Below are 18,672 nucleotides of genomic sequence, written 5' to 3'. Positions count from 1 at the left end.
CTGTATGCAGGTCAGGAAGCAACAGTTAGAACTGGACATGGAACAACAGACTGGTTCCAAATAGGAAAAGGAGTACGTCAAGGCTGTGTATTGTCACCCTGCTTATTTAACTTATATGCAGAGTACATCACAAGGAACGCTGGGCTAGAAAAAGCACAAGCTGAAACCAAGATCGCCGGGAGAAATATCAATAACCTCAGATATGCAGATGACACCACCCTTATGGCAGAAAGTGAAGAGGAACTCAAAAGCCTCTTGAGGAAAGTGAAAGAAGAGAGTGAAAAGGTTGGCTTGAAGCTCAACATTCAGAAAACAAAGATCATGGCATCTGGTCCCATCACTTCATAGGAAATAGATGGAAAAACAGTGTCAGACTTTATTTTTTTGGGCTCCAAAATCACTGCAGATGCTGATTACAGCCAGGAAATTAAAAGATGCTTACTCCTTGGAAGGAAAGTTATGACTAACCTTGATAGTATATTAAAAAGCAGAGACATTACTTTGCCAACAAAAGTCCGTCTAGTCAAGGCAATGGTTTTTCCCGTGGTCATGTATGGATGTGAGAGTTGGACTGTGAAGAAAGCTGATCACCGAAGAATTGATGCTTTTGAACTGTGGTTCCTGGAGAAGACTCTTGAGAGTTCCTTGGACTGCAAGGAGATCCAACCAGTCCATTCTAAAGGAGAGATCAATCCTGGGTGTTCATTGGAAGGACTGATGCTAAAACTGAAAGTCCAATACTTTGGCCACCTCATGCAACGAGTTGACTCACTGGAAAAGACTCTCATGCTGGGAGGGATTGCAGGCGGGAGGAGAAGGAGACAACAGAGAATGAAATGGCTGGATGGCATCACTGACTCTATGGACATGAGTTTTTGTGAACTCCAGGAGTTGGTTATGGACAGGGAGGCCTGGCGTGCTGTGATTCATGGGGTTGCAAAGAGTCGGACACGATTGGGTGACTGAACTGAACAGAACTGAGTACCATAACAAACCACTCGTGGAATCTTTGTTCCTGATCAGAGATCAAGCCTGAGCCTTTGGAGTAGGAGCACTGATTCCAAGATCCAAGACTACCAGAGATCTAACCCTATGGAGTATCAATTAGTGAGAACTCCCACAAGGGAAACCACTTTATTAGAAAACCTGGCATCATCCAACCACCAGTAGCACCTTGTGCAGGATGCCTCACTTAAACAACAGCCAAAACCAAAACACAAACCCAATCTTCAGCAGACAGGATTACAACCTCACTCAGCCTTGCCCATCAGAAGAAAAACAAACAAAAACTCAACACAAATCTCACCCTATACAAAGTTTACACAAACCACTATGCTAACCTTAGGAGGGAAGAAACCAAAGGAAGAAAGACTTCAACCTTCAAGGAAGGAATTCAACTTTCCTTGAAGCCTAGGAAAAGGAGACCTCAAACACAATAAGTTAAAAAACAAATAATGACAAGGCTGAGAAATACTACACAAATGAAGGAACAAACTAGAAACAGAATTCCAAATAAATGAAGAGGAAATAGGCAGACTATCTGAAAAAAAATTCAGAATAATGATAGTAAAGATGATCAAAAACCTTGAGAGCAAAATGGAGAAAATGCAAGAATCAATTAACAACTAGAATAATTAAAGAATATACATACAGGGAAAAACAACACAATTACTGAAATTAAAAATACTCTAGAAGGAATCAACAGAAGAATATCTGAAGCAGAAGGATGAATCAGTGAGCTGGAAGATAAAATGGTGGAAATAACTTCTGAGGAGCAGAATAAAGTAAAAAGAATGAAAAGAACTGAGGATAGTATCAGAGACCTCTGGGAGTATATCAAACATGCCAACATCGAATTATAGGGGGTCCCAGAAAAAGAAAAGAAGAAAAGGTCTGAGTGAACTTTTGAAGAAATTATAGTTGAAAATATTCCCAACATGGAAAAAGAAATAGTCAATCAAATCCAAGAGGCACAAAGAATCCCACACAGGATAAACCCAAGGAGAAACACACCAAGACACATACTAATCAAACTAACAAAGACTAAACACAAAAAAGATGATTAAAAGCAGCAAGGGAGAAGCAACAAGTCATATATAAGGGAAACCTCATATGCTTAACAGCTGATCTTTCAACACAAACTCTGCAGGCCAGAAGGGAATGGCAGGATATATTTAAAGTACTGAAAACCAAGATTACTATACCCAGCAAGGATCTCATTCAAAATTGATGGAGAAATAAAAAGCTTTTCAGACAAGCAAAAGTTAAGAGAATTCATTACCACCAATCTAGCTTTACAACAAATGTTAAGGGGACTTACATAGACAAGAAATACAAGAAAAGAAAAAGATCTGCAAAATCAACCCCAAACAATTAAGAAAATGGCAATAGGAACATATATATCAATAATTACCTTAAATGTAAGCAGATTAAATGCTCCAATCAAAAGACACAGACTGGCTAAAATGGATACAAAAACAAGACCAATATATATGCTGTCTACAAGAAATCCACTTCAGACCTAAAGACACATATAAACTGAAAGTGAGAAAATGGATACATTCCATGCAAATGGAAAGCAAAAGAAAGCTGGAGTACCAATCCTCATATCAAACAAAATAGACCTTAAAATAAAGAATATTACAAGAGATAAGAAAGGACACTACATAAGGATCAAGGAATGAATTCAAGAGGAAGACATAACAATTGTAAATAGCTATGCACCCAACATAGGAAACCCTCAATACATAAGACAAACACTAACAGACATAAAAGGAGAAGTTGACAGTAACATAATAATTGTAGGAGACTTTAATACCCCACTTAAACCAACGGACAGATCATCAAAGCAGAAAATTAATGACTAAACACAAGTCTTAAATGATACTTAGATGAGATGGATTTCATTGATATTTCAGGACATTCCATCCAAATGCAGAAGAATACACCTTCTTCTCAAGTGCACATGGAACATTCTCCAGGATAGACCACATCTTGGGTCACAAATCAAACCTCAGTAAATATAATAAAATTGAAACCATATCAGTCATCTTCTCTGACAAGAATGCTATGAGACTAGATAACAATTACAAGAAAAAAAAATGGTAAGAAACACAGACACATGGAGATCAAATGACACATCTCTAAACAACCAACAGGTTACTGAAGAAATGAAAAAGGAAATAAAAAAACTTCTAGAAAGAAATAGCAATGGAAACATGACAACTCAAAACCTATCAGATCAGTTCAGTTCAGTCGTTCAGTTGTGTCCGACTCTTTGTGACCCCATGAATCACAGCACACCAGGCCTCCCTGTCCATCACCAACTCCCGGAGTTCACTCAAACTCATGTCCATCGAGTCGGTGATGCCATCCAGCCATCTCATTCTCTGTCATCCCAGGAAGACATAGAAATTATGAACAACCCATTTACAAGCACTGAAACTGAAGCTATGATCAAAAATCTCCCAAAAAACAAAAGCCCAGGATCAGATGGCTTCACAGGAGAATTCGATCAAACATTTAGAGAATAGCTAATGCCTATCCTTCTAAAACTCTTTTAAAAATTGCAGAGGAAGGAACACTTCCAAACTCATTCTATGAAGCCACCACCACCCTGATAACAAAACCAGACAAAGACACCAAAAAAAAAAAAAAAAAGGAAAAGAAAACTACAGGCCAATGAATGATGAACAAAGATGTAAAAATCCTCAACAAACATTTAGCAAACACAATTCAGCAACACATCAAAAAGCCCATAGACCATGATCAATTGAGTTTCCAGGGATGCAAGATTCTTCATATATGCAAGTCAAACAATGTGATACACCATATTAACAAATTGGAAGATAAAAACCATATGATAATAGATGCATAAAAAGCCTTTGACAAAACTCAGCACCCATTTATGATTAAAACTCTTCAAAAAATGGGCATAGAAGGAACTAAAAGAGATGGGAATACCAGACCACCTGACCTGCCTCTTGAGAAACCTGTATGCAGGTCAGAAAGCAACAGTTAGAACTGTACATGGAACAACAGACTGGTTCAAAATAGGAAAAGGAGTACGTCAAGGTTGTATATTGTCACCCTGCTTATTTAACTTCTATGCAGAGTACATCATGAGGAACACTGGGCTGGAAGAAGCACAAGCTGGAATCAAGATTGCTGGGAGAAATATCAATAACCTCAGATATGCAGATGACACCACCCTTATGGCAGAAAGTGAAGAGGAACTCAAAAGCCTCTTGAGGAAAGTGAAAGAGGAGAAAACAAAGATCATGGCATCTGGTCCCATCACTTCATGGGAAATAGATGGGGAAACAGTGGAAACAGTGTCAGACTTTATTTTTTTGGGCTCCAAAATCACTGCAGATGCTGATTACAGCCATGAAATTAAAAGACACTTACTCCTTGGAAGGAAAGTTATGACCAACCTAGATAGTATATTAAAAAGCAGAGACATTACTTTGCCAACCAAGGTCCGTCTAGTCAAGGTTATGGTTTTTCCAGTGGTCATGTCTGGATGTGAGAGTTGGACTGTGAAGAAAGCTGATCGCCAAAGAATTGATGCTTTTGAACTGTGGTGCTGGAGAAGACTCTTGAGAGTCCCTTGGACTGCGAGGAGATCCAACCAGTCCATTCTAAAGGAGATCAATCCTGGGTGTTCATTGGAAGGACTGATGCTAAAACTGAAACTCCAATACTTCGGCCACCTTATGTGACGAGAAAAAGACTCATGGAAAAGACTCACTGGAAAAGACTCTGATCCTGGGAAGGATTGGGGGCGGGAGGAGAAGGGGATGGTAGAGAATGAGATGGCTGGATGGCATCACCGACTCGATGGACATGAGTTTGAGTGAACTCCAGGAGTTGATGATGGGCAGGGAGGCCTGGCGTGCTGTGATTCATTGGGTCGCAGAGTCGGACACGACTGAGTGACTGAACTGAAGTGAACTGAACCTCAACATACTAAGGGCCATATATTATAAGCCTACAGAAAAGATTATTCTCAATGCTGAAAAACTAAAAGCATCCCCGCTAAGATCAGAAACAAGTCGATGGTGCCCACTTTCACCACTATTATTCAACATAGCTCTGGAAGTCCTAGCTACAGCAATAAGAGACAAAAAAGAAATAAAATGAATCCAGGTTGGAAAAGTAGAAGTAAAGCTCTCACTATTTGCAGATTACATGATGGAGTACATAGGAAACCCTAAAGATACTATCAGAAAATTACTAGAGCTAATCAGTGAATTTAGCAAAGTTTCAGGATACAAAATCAATACAAATAAATCACTTGCATTTCTATATACTAACAATGAAAAATTAGAAAGAGAAATTAAGGAATACATCTCATTCAACATTGCAATAAAAAGGATTAAATAGGAAGAAACTTATCTAAGGAAACGAACTGTACACAGAAAATTATCAGACCCCAATGAAAGAAATCAAAGATGACATAAACAGATAGGGAGATATATATTCCATGTTCCTGGATAGGAAGAATCAATACTATGAAAATGACTATACTATACTACAGATTCAATGCGACCCCTATCAAATTACCAATGGCATTTTTCACAGAACTAGAACAAAAAATTTCACAGTTCATATGGAAATATAAAAGATCCCAAATAGCCAAAACAGTCTTGAGAAAGAAGAATGGAGATGGAGGAATCAACCTTACTGACTTTAGATTATACTACAAAGCTACAGTCGTCAAGACAGTACGGTACTGGCACAAAGACAGAAATATAAAGAAATGGAACAAGATAGAAAGCCCTGAAATAAACCCATGTACCTATGGGTAACTTATTTTTGACAAAGGTGTCCAGGATATGCAATGGGGCAAAGACAGCCTCTTAAAAAAATGGTGCTGGGAAAACTGGACAGCCATATGTAAAATAATGGAATTAGAACACTTCCTAACACCATACACAAAAATAAACTCAAAATTTATGATTAAAGACCTAAATGTAAGACCAGAAACTACAAAACTCTTAGAGGAAAACAGAGGCAGAACACTCAATGACATAAAACAAAGCATGATTCTCTATGACCCATCTTCTAGTTTTTGAGTTACGGGAATAAAAGCAAAAGTAAACAAGTGGGACCTGATTAAACTTAAAAGCTTTTGCATAGCAAGGAAAACTATAAGCAAGATGAAAAGACAATCCTCAGAATAGGAGAAAATAATAGCAAATGAAACAACTGACAAAGGATTAATTTCCAAAATATACAAGCAGCTCATACAACTCAATACCAGAAAAACAAAGAACCCAATCAAAACGTGGGGAAAAGACCTAAACAGACATTTTTCCAAAGAAGACATACAGATGGTTAACAAAGACATGAAAAAATGCTCAACAGTGCTCATTATTAGAGAAATGCAAATCAAAGCTACAATGAGATATCATCTCATACCAGTCAGAATGGCCATCATCAAAAAGTCTACAAACAATAAATACTGGAGAAGGTGTGGAGAAAAGAGAACACTTTTGTAATGTTGGTGAGAATGTAAATTGATATAGCCACTATGGAAGACAGAATGGAGATCCCTTAAAAAACTGGGAATAAAACCACCATATAACCCAGCAATCCCACTCCTAGGCATATACCCTGAGGAAACCAAAACTTAAAAGGACATGTATCCCTTTGTTCATTGCAGCACTATTTACAATAGTTAGAACATGGAAGCAACCTAGATGTCCATCAACAGATGAATGGATAAAGAAATGTGGTACCTCTACACAATAGAATATTACTCAGCCATTAAAAGGAACACATTTGAGTCACTTCTAATGAGGTGGATGAACCTAGAACCTATTATACAGAGTGAAATAAGTCAGAAAGAGAAAGATAAAAATTGTATGCCAACACATATATACGGAATCTAGAAAAATGGTACTGAAAAATTTATTTACAGGTAAACAATGAAGAAACCAACATAGAGTATAGACTTATGGACATGCGGAGAGGGGAAGAGAGGGTGAGATGTATGGAAAGTGTAACATGGAAACTTACACTACCATATGTAAAATAGATGGCCAATGGGAATTTGCGGTATATCTCAGAAACTCAAATAGGGGCTCTGTATCAACCAGAGGGGTAGAATGGAAAGGGAGATGGGAGGGAGGTTCAAAAGGGAAGTGATATACGTATACCTGTGGCTGATTCATGTTGAGGTTTGACAAAAAACAGCAAAATTCTGTAAAGCAATTATCTTTCAATAAAAGATAAATTAAAAGAAAATTAAAGAAAAAAAAGCCCACTGAATTTTTGGAAGGAGGGATAATTAGGGGATGTCTCATTGTGGGATAGAGGATAGTCACAATAGCCTTTAGCTGACAACTGAAGGAGTGGCCTCAGTTCCCGAGGGAAAGTGTCTGAGAGTTCAGTATGTATGTCCTGACACTTTCTAAATTCCCTGGAGGGCTGACTTCACAGTTCAAACCACACATACACAAACACACAAACATACACACACAAAATCATTTCTTTTCCCACTTCAGTTAAAAATAAGTTCAATGTGTGATACAAATGATTTCCTGTGTTTTATGTGTGTGATTTTTATAACTTGGGTATGATTTCAACACATGGTAATTTGAATGTGTAGCAGCCATAAACATATTTAAAGATATATGATTCAAACAGTTATAATGGGTTGGCAGTTAAATGCCCAGCCAGTTAGAAAGAATTCTCAAATTTATGAAATGTGTTCTTCATCTGTTGATTCCGTGAGTTAAATATTAGGTTGCATAGTAATAACTAAATTTTAATAGTGATTTATGACTTACAAAGTATCTAAAATAGGTTTTCCACTTAGCATTTAACACCAGTATTCTGTCAGCAATGATTGTTTTTCTCATTTTTCGATATAGAAACTGAGGATAACAAGCATATAGGATCTTGGCTGACTTTAGCATACTAAGAAGATGGATCTAAAGTTGGTTCTCACATTAAGACCAAAGTTCCTTCCACTAACGTATCCCACCTCTCAGAGTAAGCGATACTCAATACTTTAAGACAGGAAATCGTATTTGAGGAAGTTGACAATCTCAGTCTGAAAAGTTAGAATTTTCATTAAATACATATACAATTTTGCTTATTAATTTGAGTGATTAGTTTATACATAGAGTTAAATAACTTACAAACCTTAAAGGGATACTAGATAATACACCAATTTGTATATGTCAAATTGTGCCTGTATATAATTTGGTTAAGAACATAACGGGCAATCATATTCTAATCCAACATCAGTTCCATTGTGAAAATTTTTTGTGCTGATTTTTCTCTTTGAGAGAATGCACATTGTAATTATTTAAATATTTGCTGATCCTAGATTGAAATCAACTTGGCAATGAAATAGTTTATCTAAGGAATGGGATATTATAAACCGTAAGAGACTGAGTTCTCAAGTTCAGCAAAACATAGTCACTATACAGTGGAATACTATTTTTGGTGTTTATGTATATTACCTCACATGATCTTTCTAATGTCCCCATGAGGTAAGACTGTATTCATCCATGTTTTATAGCTGAAAAAGTTGAAGGTTAAGTAACTTGCCCAAGTTCACACAGAAAGTAAATGGCAGAGCTGGAATTTGAATCCAGACTGTCTGGCTCCAGAAGAATTATAAATGTGACATTAGGTAATTAATTACCAATAGTTATTTCCTTTTCACTTCTTTCCTTCTCTTTTAAGTCCTATATTAGCTTCACTGACATTTATATTAGAACAAAGAACATTTTTTTTTCAACCAACACAATAGTGTGTAGGTAGGGAAATACCTAAAATTTCTTTCAACTCAATCATTAATAATTAATTGAATTCAGGATATTTAGAGGCTAATTATCACTAAGTACAAATTCATTCATTGCATTGCAGTCTTAGTTTGATGTTTACAGGTTCTGAAGGTGCTATGAGAGGCAGCAATGCTTCTAAATTACTCAAGTAGTGAGTCTCTACCCTTAATCTTTTCAGTTAGAAAAACTCAACTTATTGCAGTTCCACTACATTGGAGGACAACAAGCTAGAAGGGAAATTTTGAAGAACAGTGTTCTCTGATTTTAAGCACTATCACTCTATGATAACTTTAACTCTCTCCAAGCTTCAGTGTTCTAATCAGTAAAATGGAAATGATAAAATAGGCCTTGAAAGGTTGTGATAGAAGGCATGTAAAGTGCTAGCCACCACAAACAGTAGATGTCAGTAGATGTTGTAACAATATTTATCTGGGTTAACTTAGACCAGACCCAGTTGTGATCACCATTCTCTGGGTTTTGACACAACTAATTTAGATTGGGGCCAGAATATGACTGGTTAAACAGAATAAAAATCACTTTACATTTCAGATGAAAGTGAAAGTGTTAGTCACTCAGTCGTGTCCAACTCTTTGTGACCCCACAGATTGTAGCCCACCAGGCTCCTCTGTCCATGGAATTCTCCAGGCAAGAATACTGGAGTGGGTAGCGACATTTCAGATGAGCCGCACATTAAGAGTAAAATCAATGTCATTGACATTTTGACTATCGACCTTACAATATAATTCATTACTGACTCTATACAGACAGATGATTGCCTTAGAAAAGGACCTGCTTAGAATACTGTTTAACTTATTGGACAAAAGTTTTTTAGATTTTTTTTTTTCTTGAAGTGAAGAGGAAGAAAGGTAGTGAATGTCAATTAGAGTATCAGAGAAATTCTGGTATAATTTATATACATTATCATCCAAAATAAAATGTTCCCATCAAAAAATGATAAATTCTGGCTTTCTCAAAAAGCAGAGCCAAACAAGGGTTTGTGTACAATTTGTAGAGGAAAGTAATCTCAGGAAAAGGAGTAGAGAACTAAAACAGTGAAATTGGAGCAGCCATAGCAAAGTGTTTATTCACTGGTCCCATTCTTCTTTTTGGCAAAGGCTAGAATGCTAAGGCTCTTATACATCTAGCTCAGATACACAACCACGCCAGGCAGGGTTCTGTAAGTGAAGCATGCCTTTGGATCAGAACAACAGCAGACAGGAAAGCAAGAGATACTCATTCATGTGAGACAAGATACTGTCAAGCTATACCTGACAGGTTGCCATAGCAATAGTTAGACTAAACACATCCAGAGAGGATGTAGGTGGCTGCTTCTATTTAGAGACTGGTTATGATTATCCCTACTGATATGTCATGCCAGAAGACACAAAACCTCTGTTGATGTTTAGAAAACTACATTTTTATGGTTGCTGAAATTGGGGAATCATATAGTGGCCTCTCTAAATGTAACTGACATCACTAATGTTACCCATGCTACTGCTGATGTGTGTGCAACAGTAGCAAAAAGATCTTATTTGTCAACTGAAAGAACTTCTTTAAACACTTAACAGGCATTATTATCCTAACCTGATAGAGCTATAGTGACCCACAGGAATTCGGTAACAGGAAAGGAGACACTCATTACACAGGAATTGAATGGAATGTCGCTTAGAGTAAATTCCTGCTTTGACATTCAGTGTTTAGAAAAGCATATCTCAAATTGTTCTCAAAGGTGAAGAGGAAGTTGGAAAGTAAGGACCAAGACAAAAAGAATATAAAGAACTTGGATTAGCAATTATTTGCAAGTTAAAGTATTTCCCTGAAGTTTGAAATACAACTTCATCAATGAAAAGGAAAGGATGGGCAATTATCCAGTAAATTAGAAGCTCTCTGAAACCTTCAAATGTTTATCTTTTTTCCCTCAATATATAAATAATTATGATCAGAAAGATAAAACTACCAATTTGCTGACAACTGTTATGAATCTCTTGAAAATAAAAGTTTTAGAAAGACCACTTTTATTTTAAAACAGAGATCATTGATTAAAAAAAAAAAAGTGGAGCAAAGAAAAAATGCAAAATAAATGGCTTGGAAACTGAATACTTTTTCCATTGAATTTTTCTCCACACTGGTTCACTCTTTTTACAATAGGTCACCCATCTCAGGTAAGTTCTATCGGTAAGTGTCTAAGAGGAAGTAATAAGTAAGATAATCTGCTCTGAAGTAACTCATATGTTACCTAAAATAACATATAAATTAATGATGTATGATATTTATTTGATTTTCTTCCAAATTCTCTTTTGTGAACTTTGCTTTAAGAAAAAAAGCCATTTTGTATTTTTGAGAAGTGAGGAGCAAGGTTTCTCCTTGAATATCTATAAATTTAAAAAAAATATTACATAAAATATTTGACATCCAAAAAAAAGACGAAGCATTCAATTGGCCAAAAATTCATTTGGGTTTTTCTATAACATCTTGAAGAAAAATCCAAGTGAAGTTTTTGGCCTACCCAACAGAATCAATTCTATTCAGATATTCTTTATCATAATGATTATGGTCAGAGTAGCTTTTCCTTCCATATTTGCTGTAAATTACTATCAGCTGATACTAGGTCATCTACCTATCTCTATCATCTCCTCTGCTACAGTCTGGAAATTATTTACTTTGGTAAGAAGCCCCTTTCCTTATATTTGGTGCTCACTTCCATAGCCAGGAATCAACATAATCGACTTGTTTTCATGTTATGTTCTGTGATTCATACCTGTCCATAACCTTTTCACAAGGATAAGATGTGTGGTTAGTTGCTCAGTCATGTCTGACTCTGTGACCCCATGGACTGTAGCCCGCCAAGCTCCTCTGTCCATGGGGATTCTCCAAGCAAGAATACTGGAATGGGTTGCTATGCCCTCCTACAAGGGAATCTTCCCTACCCAGGGATCAAACCCAGGTCTCCTGCTTTGCAGGCAGATTCTTTACCATCTGAGCCACCGGGAAGCCCTTTCACAAAGATAAGGTTGTAAACAATAAGTGATTATCGGATGAAGACATTAAAAATGAAAAAAAAAATAAAAGAATAATATGTCATACATTTAGGTATTCATTCAGCTTATTATATCCTTATTATGTTTAGAACTGTTATTACACAAGTTATAATAAATATGACCTTTAATTTCAAGGTGCTTATAGTCTGGTAGAGGAGATATACACACAAATGACTATGAAAATAAGTTCCACAAGTCAGTTATAAATATCAACATCCAGAAGAGAAACAAATTGCTTCTCTGTGTTGCTAATCTTCCATTGGGCAGGACAAGACTAAAAACTCTTGGGAAACAAGTGTCAAGTGTAAAGAACACTCATTCCTCACCATCACCTCCAGGCACAGGTGGGCAACTACGTACCAGACAAATTTAATCTATTCTTGGACACCTCTATTGGAGTATTTTATTAGGATTTCACACTCACCATGTCCAGAATCAAATTCACCTAAACTATTTCCTCCTATCTTTCCCCAGCCCTGGCGCCAATTTATTTCCCTATTTCTGTTATTCAAATAACATTCTCTCTACATCTCAGTTATTTTCTCTCATAATCAGTCAATACTATGTCAAATCACAAACTGTCTGCCTCCTTAAATCTCTTCATTGACCCTTCTTCTCATTTTATTGATTTGTGATACCATTTGCACCATTTTCTTTAGTTTTTATTTATTCTGATGACAATAGTCTAATCTTTATCCTGCTGACAGATTAATCATCTCAATTGATAGCCCCAAATATATAATTCCCATGCTCAAACACATTTAGAGTCTTCACAATAGTTAACTATCTGAGTCAATGTTTCTAACCTTGGCATTCAACATATTCTGAGACTGTATTTCCAACACTTGACCTCTGTCCAACCTGTCACCTCCTTATATTTCTAGACTAGAACATAGTGCTTTCAAGTTCCGACTCAAGAAATTTTATCCATCCAGGATCTCCAGCTTTTCAAGTCTCAAAGTTTATCATAATTTCCATTTTTATGTGAAGCCTTTGTTGATATTCCTATACTCCAAACTAAGCTAGTTGTGAATTCTCCATAAACATTATTTACTACTTAAGACTTCTAAAATAATCAAACTTATAAATTGGGGTTAGAGTTAGAGTTGAAATATGAGCCAACTGTTTGACTCATCCTCCTCTTCCCCCCTTCTAGAGCAAGAGTTGAGTCTTATTGATCTTTATAAACCCCAGCACCTAGCATAGTATCTGTCTTATAGTGTATTCAATCTGTTTTTTCCCTGTGAAATAGAATGTTCAACCCCTAACAAATAAATTTCAACAAGCAGTTAAATTCATCTTCAGATACCAATAATGTGATGTTTGCTCTGCTTGCAAAGCCTTAGACATTTTAATCTTTCCTAAGTTAATGCAAAGTTCAAAGAGGCAAATGACACTTGAAAAATAAATTACTTCCAGGGCCTCCTTTTTCTTGGAATCCTTCTTCATTTAATTTTTCTCATTCCTGACAGTCAAAAACTCATCGATCTAGACTTAAAAGCCATAGGAGCTTAAAAGCCACTGTAGGGGTCTGTTCAGTTTTAAATACAATTTAGAAAACCTTGAGAAAGAATGACAGTTCCTTTTCAGGAAGCTCCTGTACATATTTCAATAGAACAGCTCTCCAAATTAGAGATTGTAAAATATTATACCACCAACGAAGTAATAGAAAAAGTCACTCACTGCCATGCAGAACGATTTCCTTGATTTTCATGAAGAGTACAAAAGACTATATTGTATTTATTTAAATCTGAGACTGACAAAAAATCAGAAAGAAAAAGAAAAGTAGTCAATTTCTCTAAAAGATCATTATTCAGGAATAAATTACCATGAAAAAAAAAAAAAAAAAGCATGGGCCTTCTTGACAACTTGTGAATTTAAGGCAGATGAAATGCCTCCCTCTGTACCCCTATAATCAACTCTACTGATGAAATATGTTAAGTATTCTAAGCTTGGGGAACATTTAAAGCTTTGAAATCAATGTGTTTCCGGTACAGGGGATTAGGAAAAGAACTTAATAAATCAGCTTAGGAAATGCTTCATTTCCTGTACCATATCTGGGAAGGAAAACATAAAACAGGCAGAACCAGGTGCAGCAAAATCATATATGTGGATGGGAAAAATCTCTTCCAATTCCTTCTGGACCTCACTCAGCTGGTCAATTTATGCTCTCTGAAGCTAGTGCTTCTTTTTCTAGGATAAATGGGGTAGATTTTACAGACACTTGCCTTAAATTAAAAAAGGCTCATTGACAGAGGCTGAAGCAGATAGTCATTATGTAACTGTTGTCTCTGCTCAAATGAGAAATTGTTTTAGTTGGGTTAAAAGTTCCTTAGAAAGATACTACTAACAGAGAGGTTGGTATCATAACGGACCCTGGTATTTTCTTAACATGCTGCTGCTGCTGCTGCTGCTAAGTCACGCCAGTCGTGTCCGACTCTGTGTGACCCCATAGACGGAAGCCCACCAGGCTCCCCCATCCCTGGGATTCTCCAGGCAAGAACACTGGAGTGGGTTGCCATTTCCTTCTCCAATGTGTGAAAGTGAAAAGTGAAGTCGCTCAGTCATGTCCGACCCCCAGCGACCCCACGGACCGCAGCCCACCAGGCTCCTCCATCCATGGGATTTTCCAGGCAAGAGTACTGGAGTGGCTTGCCATTGCCTTCTCCGTTTCTTAACATGACCATAACAGAAAAAAATCTGCCAGGTCATCTCTGGGTTATCCTTCACCTTTCCATCTTTCTTACAGTCAGGTTTTGCAGCCTGCTTCTATGGATTCTGTTTCAATTTGCTTTCAGAAATACATGTAATCCATTCAGAGTTTCACAATGCAAGGGGAGTAGTGTACTTATTGATGCTTGCAGACCTGGGATGGCAAACAACTAAACTCAGATGTTCAGAATTTACACTGACCTGACATGTGTTTATGAGCAGTGTTTCTCATAGCACCAATTCCGATCAGTCTCTCCCATGCAAACTGCAGAGTTACTTATAAGCTAGTGCATTGATTTCTGTGTCACCTCATGAATAATTTTTGTTCTGAAAAAATCAGAACTTTGTAAATCATCTAAGCTAACTTTTGGTCTTGATACCCACTGCAACTTAAATCTGGAAGCTCCCAGATAGGTTGTAATCAATTGTATGTGATTTTGTAGTGTTTGGGTATTTGTCCTAAATGTATACACATATTTTGAGAAATTAATGATAAATATTGTTCAAGAAGGAGTGTGTTTATTTTTTCTTACATAATCACTGCAAATTGGAATTTTGTAATCAATAGACTTTTGAAAAGAGCACATGCGAAATAAAATTAGGGGCTGTGCTGGTAGCTCGGATAGTAAAGAATCCACCTGCAATGCTGGAGACCTGGGTTTGATCCCTGGGTAAGGTAGATCCCCTAGAGGAGGGCATGGAAAAATAAGATTAGAATTGAGTTTTTTTTTTTCCAGGGCTCCTCAGAGTCAGAATTAATGTGTCCCAACTGTGTTCTTTTATGATAGCATTTTGTATTTTGGTTTTTGCACTTATTAAATCTGTCTTGTATTAGAATTACGTGTTTATTTCTCCCAGGGGTGTATTTACTACTGTGGGAAAGGACAATGTCTTACTCATTTTTGCATACCTTGTACTGCAGAGTACATGGTGGGAGCCTAATAAATATTGATTAAATTTAATTACTTACAGTAAATCTCTCTGGAAGGGTTAAAAGTCAACTGTAATCACTTCTTGCAACTGGTTATTAATATAGTCAGGGCTTATGTAAGTGCAGATATATATCCTTTATCTAAGTTTCAGAACCTGCAGTCAATCAGTAGGGTTTTTATGTCTATAAATTCCCTGAAATGTTATGCAAAATAGTGTACATGCATGTGTAGGTATGTGCTATACACTTTAATCAAGTGACTCTCCTCCTTTCCCACCCTCCCCTCTCAAGATACCAAGATTCACTTCCCCAGGGAGCTTTATCCAGCCTCGCAATTTATCAGAGCCAGAAAACAGTTGGGACAAATAATTGGCCAGCAACTGCAACACAACATTTCTGATTATTATAGCCTTTCACCATACATGACTACCTTCTTATATCTAGACTTACATCTGAAAAGAGTACATTTTTGAGAAATAGCCCATTTTTATAACCAGCATATGATCCTCAGATTGTGACTTTCCAAAAAGGCTACTGCACATTCCCAGCACCTTTAGGATGCCATGAAACACACTGGAAGGCCGCTGCTGCAGCCAACGCTTTCCTTCAGTGAAAATAAGCATCCTCTCTGTGGTGCCTTTTCCATGCACTCTCCAGCCACACGCACACGCTCAGCTCAGCAAATGCACTGCTGCATCTGCATTTCAAGGCAAACTCCCTGAAGGTAAACTGAGGCTCAGAGCGCCTGATGAGTGGTTTCTAATCCACACCATCAGAAAAACAAGAGAAAACGGTACCCGGGTTTTGCTTACCGCTAGAAATACTGGACAGAAGAAGACAAAAGATGGTGCCTTGAAGCAGCTTCATAGTGCCCGAGGATGGTCACAGCGGCTCCTCTCTCCAGAGTCAGGCAGGGACAGCACCCTCCCAGCCTGGCAGGGCCTTCTTAGCAAATGGAAAAGGTGTGCTGGATGTGAACAGCCACTGCCCATTCCTACTTATTTCGGGGGCTCTGATAAAGAACGGGAGGAAATGCACACACTCCCTTTGGGAGTTCAACAGAGAGGAGATTTATTGTTTCAGTCCCTTACAGGAACTCTTTTTTTTTTTCCCTCTTCCTTTGGCAGCCACTTGTGTTTTTGTTACTACATTATTTTGTTCTTCTTCAACAAAAAGGTCAGGACGGGTTTTGAACAGAAAGAGATCTTTCTTGAGGATGGATCATACAGGCTTTCTAACTTTTGTTTTGAAAGTGTGTTTTGGAGTGATTATAAAGGGGCCTCATTAAACAGTGACTCGGTTTGGATAAAGAAGCTTTAACTGCCCGAGGGTTAAATTTTAAAGCAGAATTCACAAGGAATCGACTTCTCTTTTTCCAACTTGAAAGCCAAATTAGTAAAGACCACCTTCTGGAGATAAGTGCAAAACTTTATGAAAGTAGATCATGCTCTGAGTAAGAGAAAAGACTTCTTATTTAATGGCCAAGGAGGTTTTTCAGGATATTTCTCATAGAATTAAGTAAAATCATGTGAATGCCCACTGGTCATTCCTAGTCTTATTTTTGGAATCTGATGAAGGAAAAGGAAAAATTACTTATAATACTCCATAGATACTCTTCTCTAGGAAATGTGATTGAAAAGGCACTGGGGTGGGAAGAATGCTCTTGTAAAAAATCAGTGAAGTTGAGAGAGATGGAGTCCTTGGATCAGAATACCAATCAGGCAAGATCTTCAGTGTATCAGGGATCTCTTTGATGTTAGCAGCAATTGATTAAAACATGTAATGCAGCCACAGTACTGGCTAAAATTTCTGTGTGTTCCAAGTAACTCTATGCTTCTCCCCAGTCACAGGCTGCACATCTAATCTCAGCCAATCATCCTTTTATATACCTTCAGGCATGAAGCCCTGTGGACAAAAGAGTGTCAATGGATCAATACTAATTCATCTGCTCCACCAAGAAAACTATTCCCAAATTACAACTCTACCTATCCATAAGGAGAACACACATTTCACGGCTGCACGGTGCTGGGCAGGACTCATGACAAGAGTGGTTAGAACAAGTCACTGATCAAAACATCGTAAAACACTAGGTTCGTTTTATCTTAAATTACACCAAGTCCCAGAAGAGCCTCCAAGTGTCCATTTTGTGTATAAAGCCTAATTTTACTCTCCCTTCTAAGTAATTTTCTAAAACAGACTGCCTTTGGAGTTGTTACTCAATTTAGCATATCCTGGACAGTATAAAGATAGCAATGTATGTGAATAGATGTCACATGCACTTTCCAGAAATAAATTGGGGTGTGGCCAAGAAGTCACAGTGGAGACTTCACATTACCTCACTTCCTGCTCCTTGCTCTGTTTTAACTCTGGCATTTTTAGCACACATGGTCACTTCTGATGTTGGTTAAAATAATTGCTGCAGGGATGCAACAATATTTTTATCTCTTTGATTTTGATGCCTGACTGCAAGGCACTTCCTTGAAAAAAATTAGATGCCTATTACAAGAAAGCTTGATAATAAAAAATTAGGTATATTTAAAAGATAAATTGAAAGAGACACATGTACTCCAATGTTCATTGCAGCACTGTTTATAATAGCCAGGACATGGAAGCAATCTAGATGTCCATCTGCAGACGAATGGATAAGAAAGCTTTGGTACATATACACAATGGAGTATTACTCAGCCATTAAAAAGAATGCATTTGAATCAGTTCTAATGAGGTGGATGAAACTGGAGCCTATTATACAGAGTGAAGTAAGCCAGAAAGAAAAACACCAATACAGTATACTAACGCATATATATGGAATTTAGAAAGATGCAAATGATAACCCTGTATACGAGACAGCAAAAGAGACACAGATGTATAGAACAGTCTTTGGGACTCTATGGGAGAGGATGAGGGTGGGATGATTTGGGAGAATGGCATTGAAACATGTATATTATCATATGTGAAACGAATCGCCAGTTCAGGTTCGATACATGATACAGAATGCTCGGGGTTGGTGTGTGGGGATGACCCAGAGGGAGGATAAAGGGAGGAGGGAGGTGGGAGGGGAGTTCAGGAAGAGGAACTCATGTACACCTGGGGCAGATTCATGTCAATGTATGGCAAAACCAACCAATATAATATTGCAAAATAATTAGCCTCCAATAAAATAAAAAAAGAGAGAGAGAGAAAAAAA

At 37.4% G+C, this 18,672-nt stretch overlaps 1 protein-coding gene across 5 annotated transcripts in view; it reads right to left on the bottom strand.

Moving 5' to 3' along the window:
• Window positions 1-16,528, bottom strand: part of EMCN (endomucin) — a 139,198-nt gene extending 122,670 nt beyond the window's left edge. For 2 of the 5 annotated variants that reach the window (XM_055434218.2, XM_055434216.2), the window contains exon 1: window positions 16,301-16,528. In XM_055434218.2, coding sequence (XP_055290193.2) covers window positions 16,301-16,355 — 55 coding nt within the window. In that variant the 5' untranslated portion in view covers window positions 16,356-16,528. The remainder of the gene's footprint in view (window positions 1-16,300) is intronic. The other 3 variants (XM_055434219.2, XM_055434217.2, XM_055434215.2) reach the window with 2 other exon arrangements.
• Between the last annotated feature and the right edge of the window lie 2,144 nt (window positions 16,529-18,672).

The sequence above is a fragment of the Moschus berezovskii genome, chromosome 5, assembly GCF_049115385.1.
Source record: "Moschus berezovskii isolate FMDL1 chromosome 5, NW_MosBer_1.0, whole genome shotgun sequence".
Lineage (NCBI taxonomy): Eukaryota > Metazoa > Chordata > Mammalia > Artiodactyla > Moschidae > Moschus > Moschus berezovskii.
This window is presented reverse-complemented; position numbering and strand designations above follow the sequence as displayed.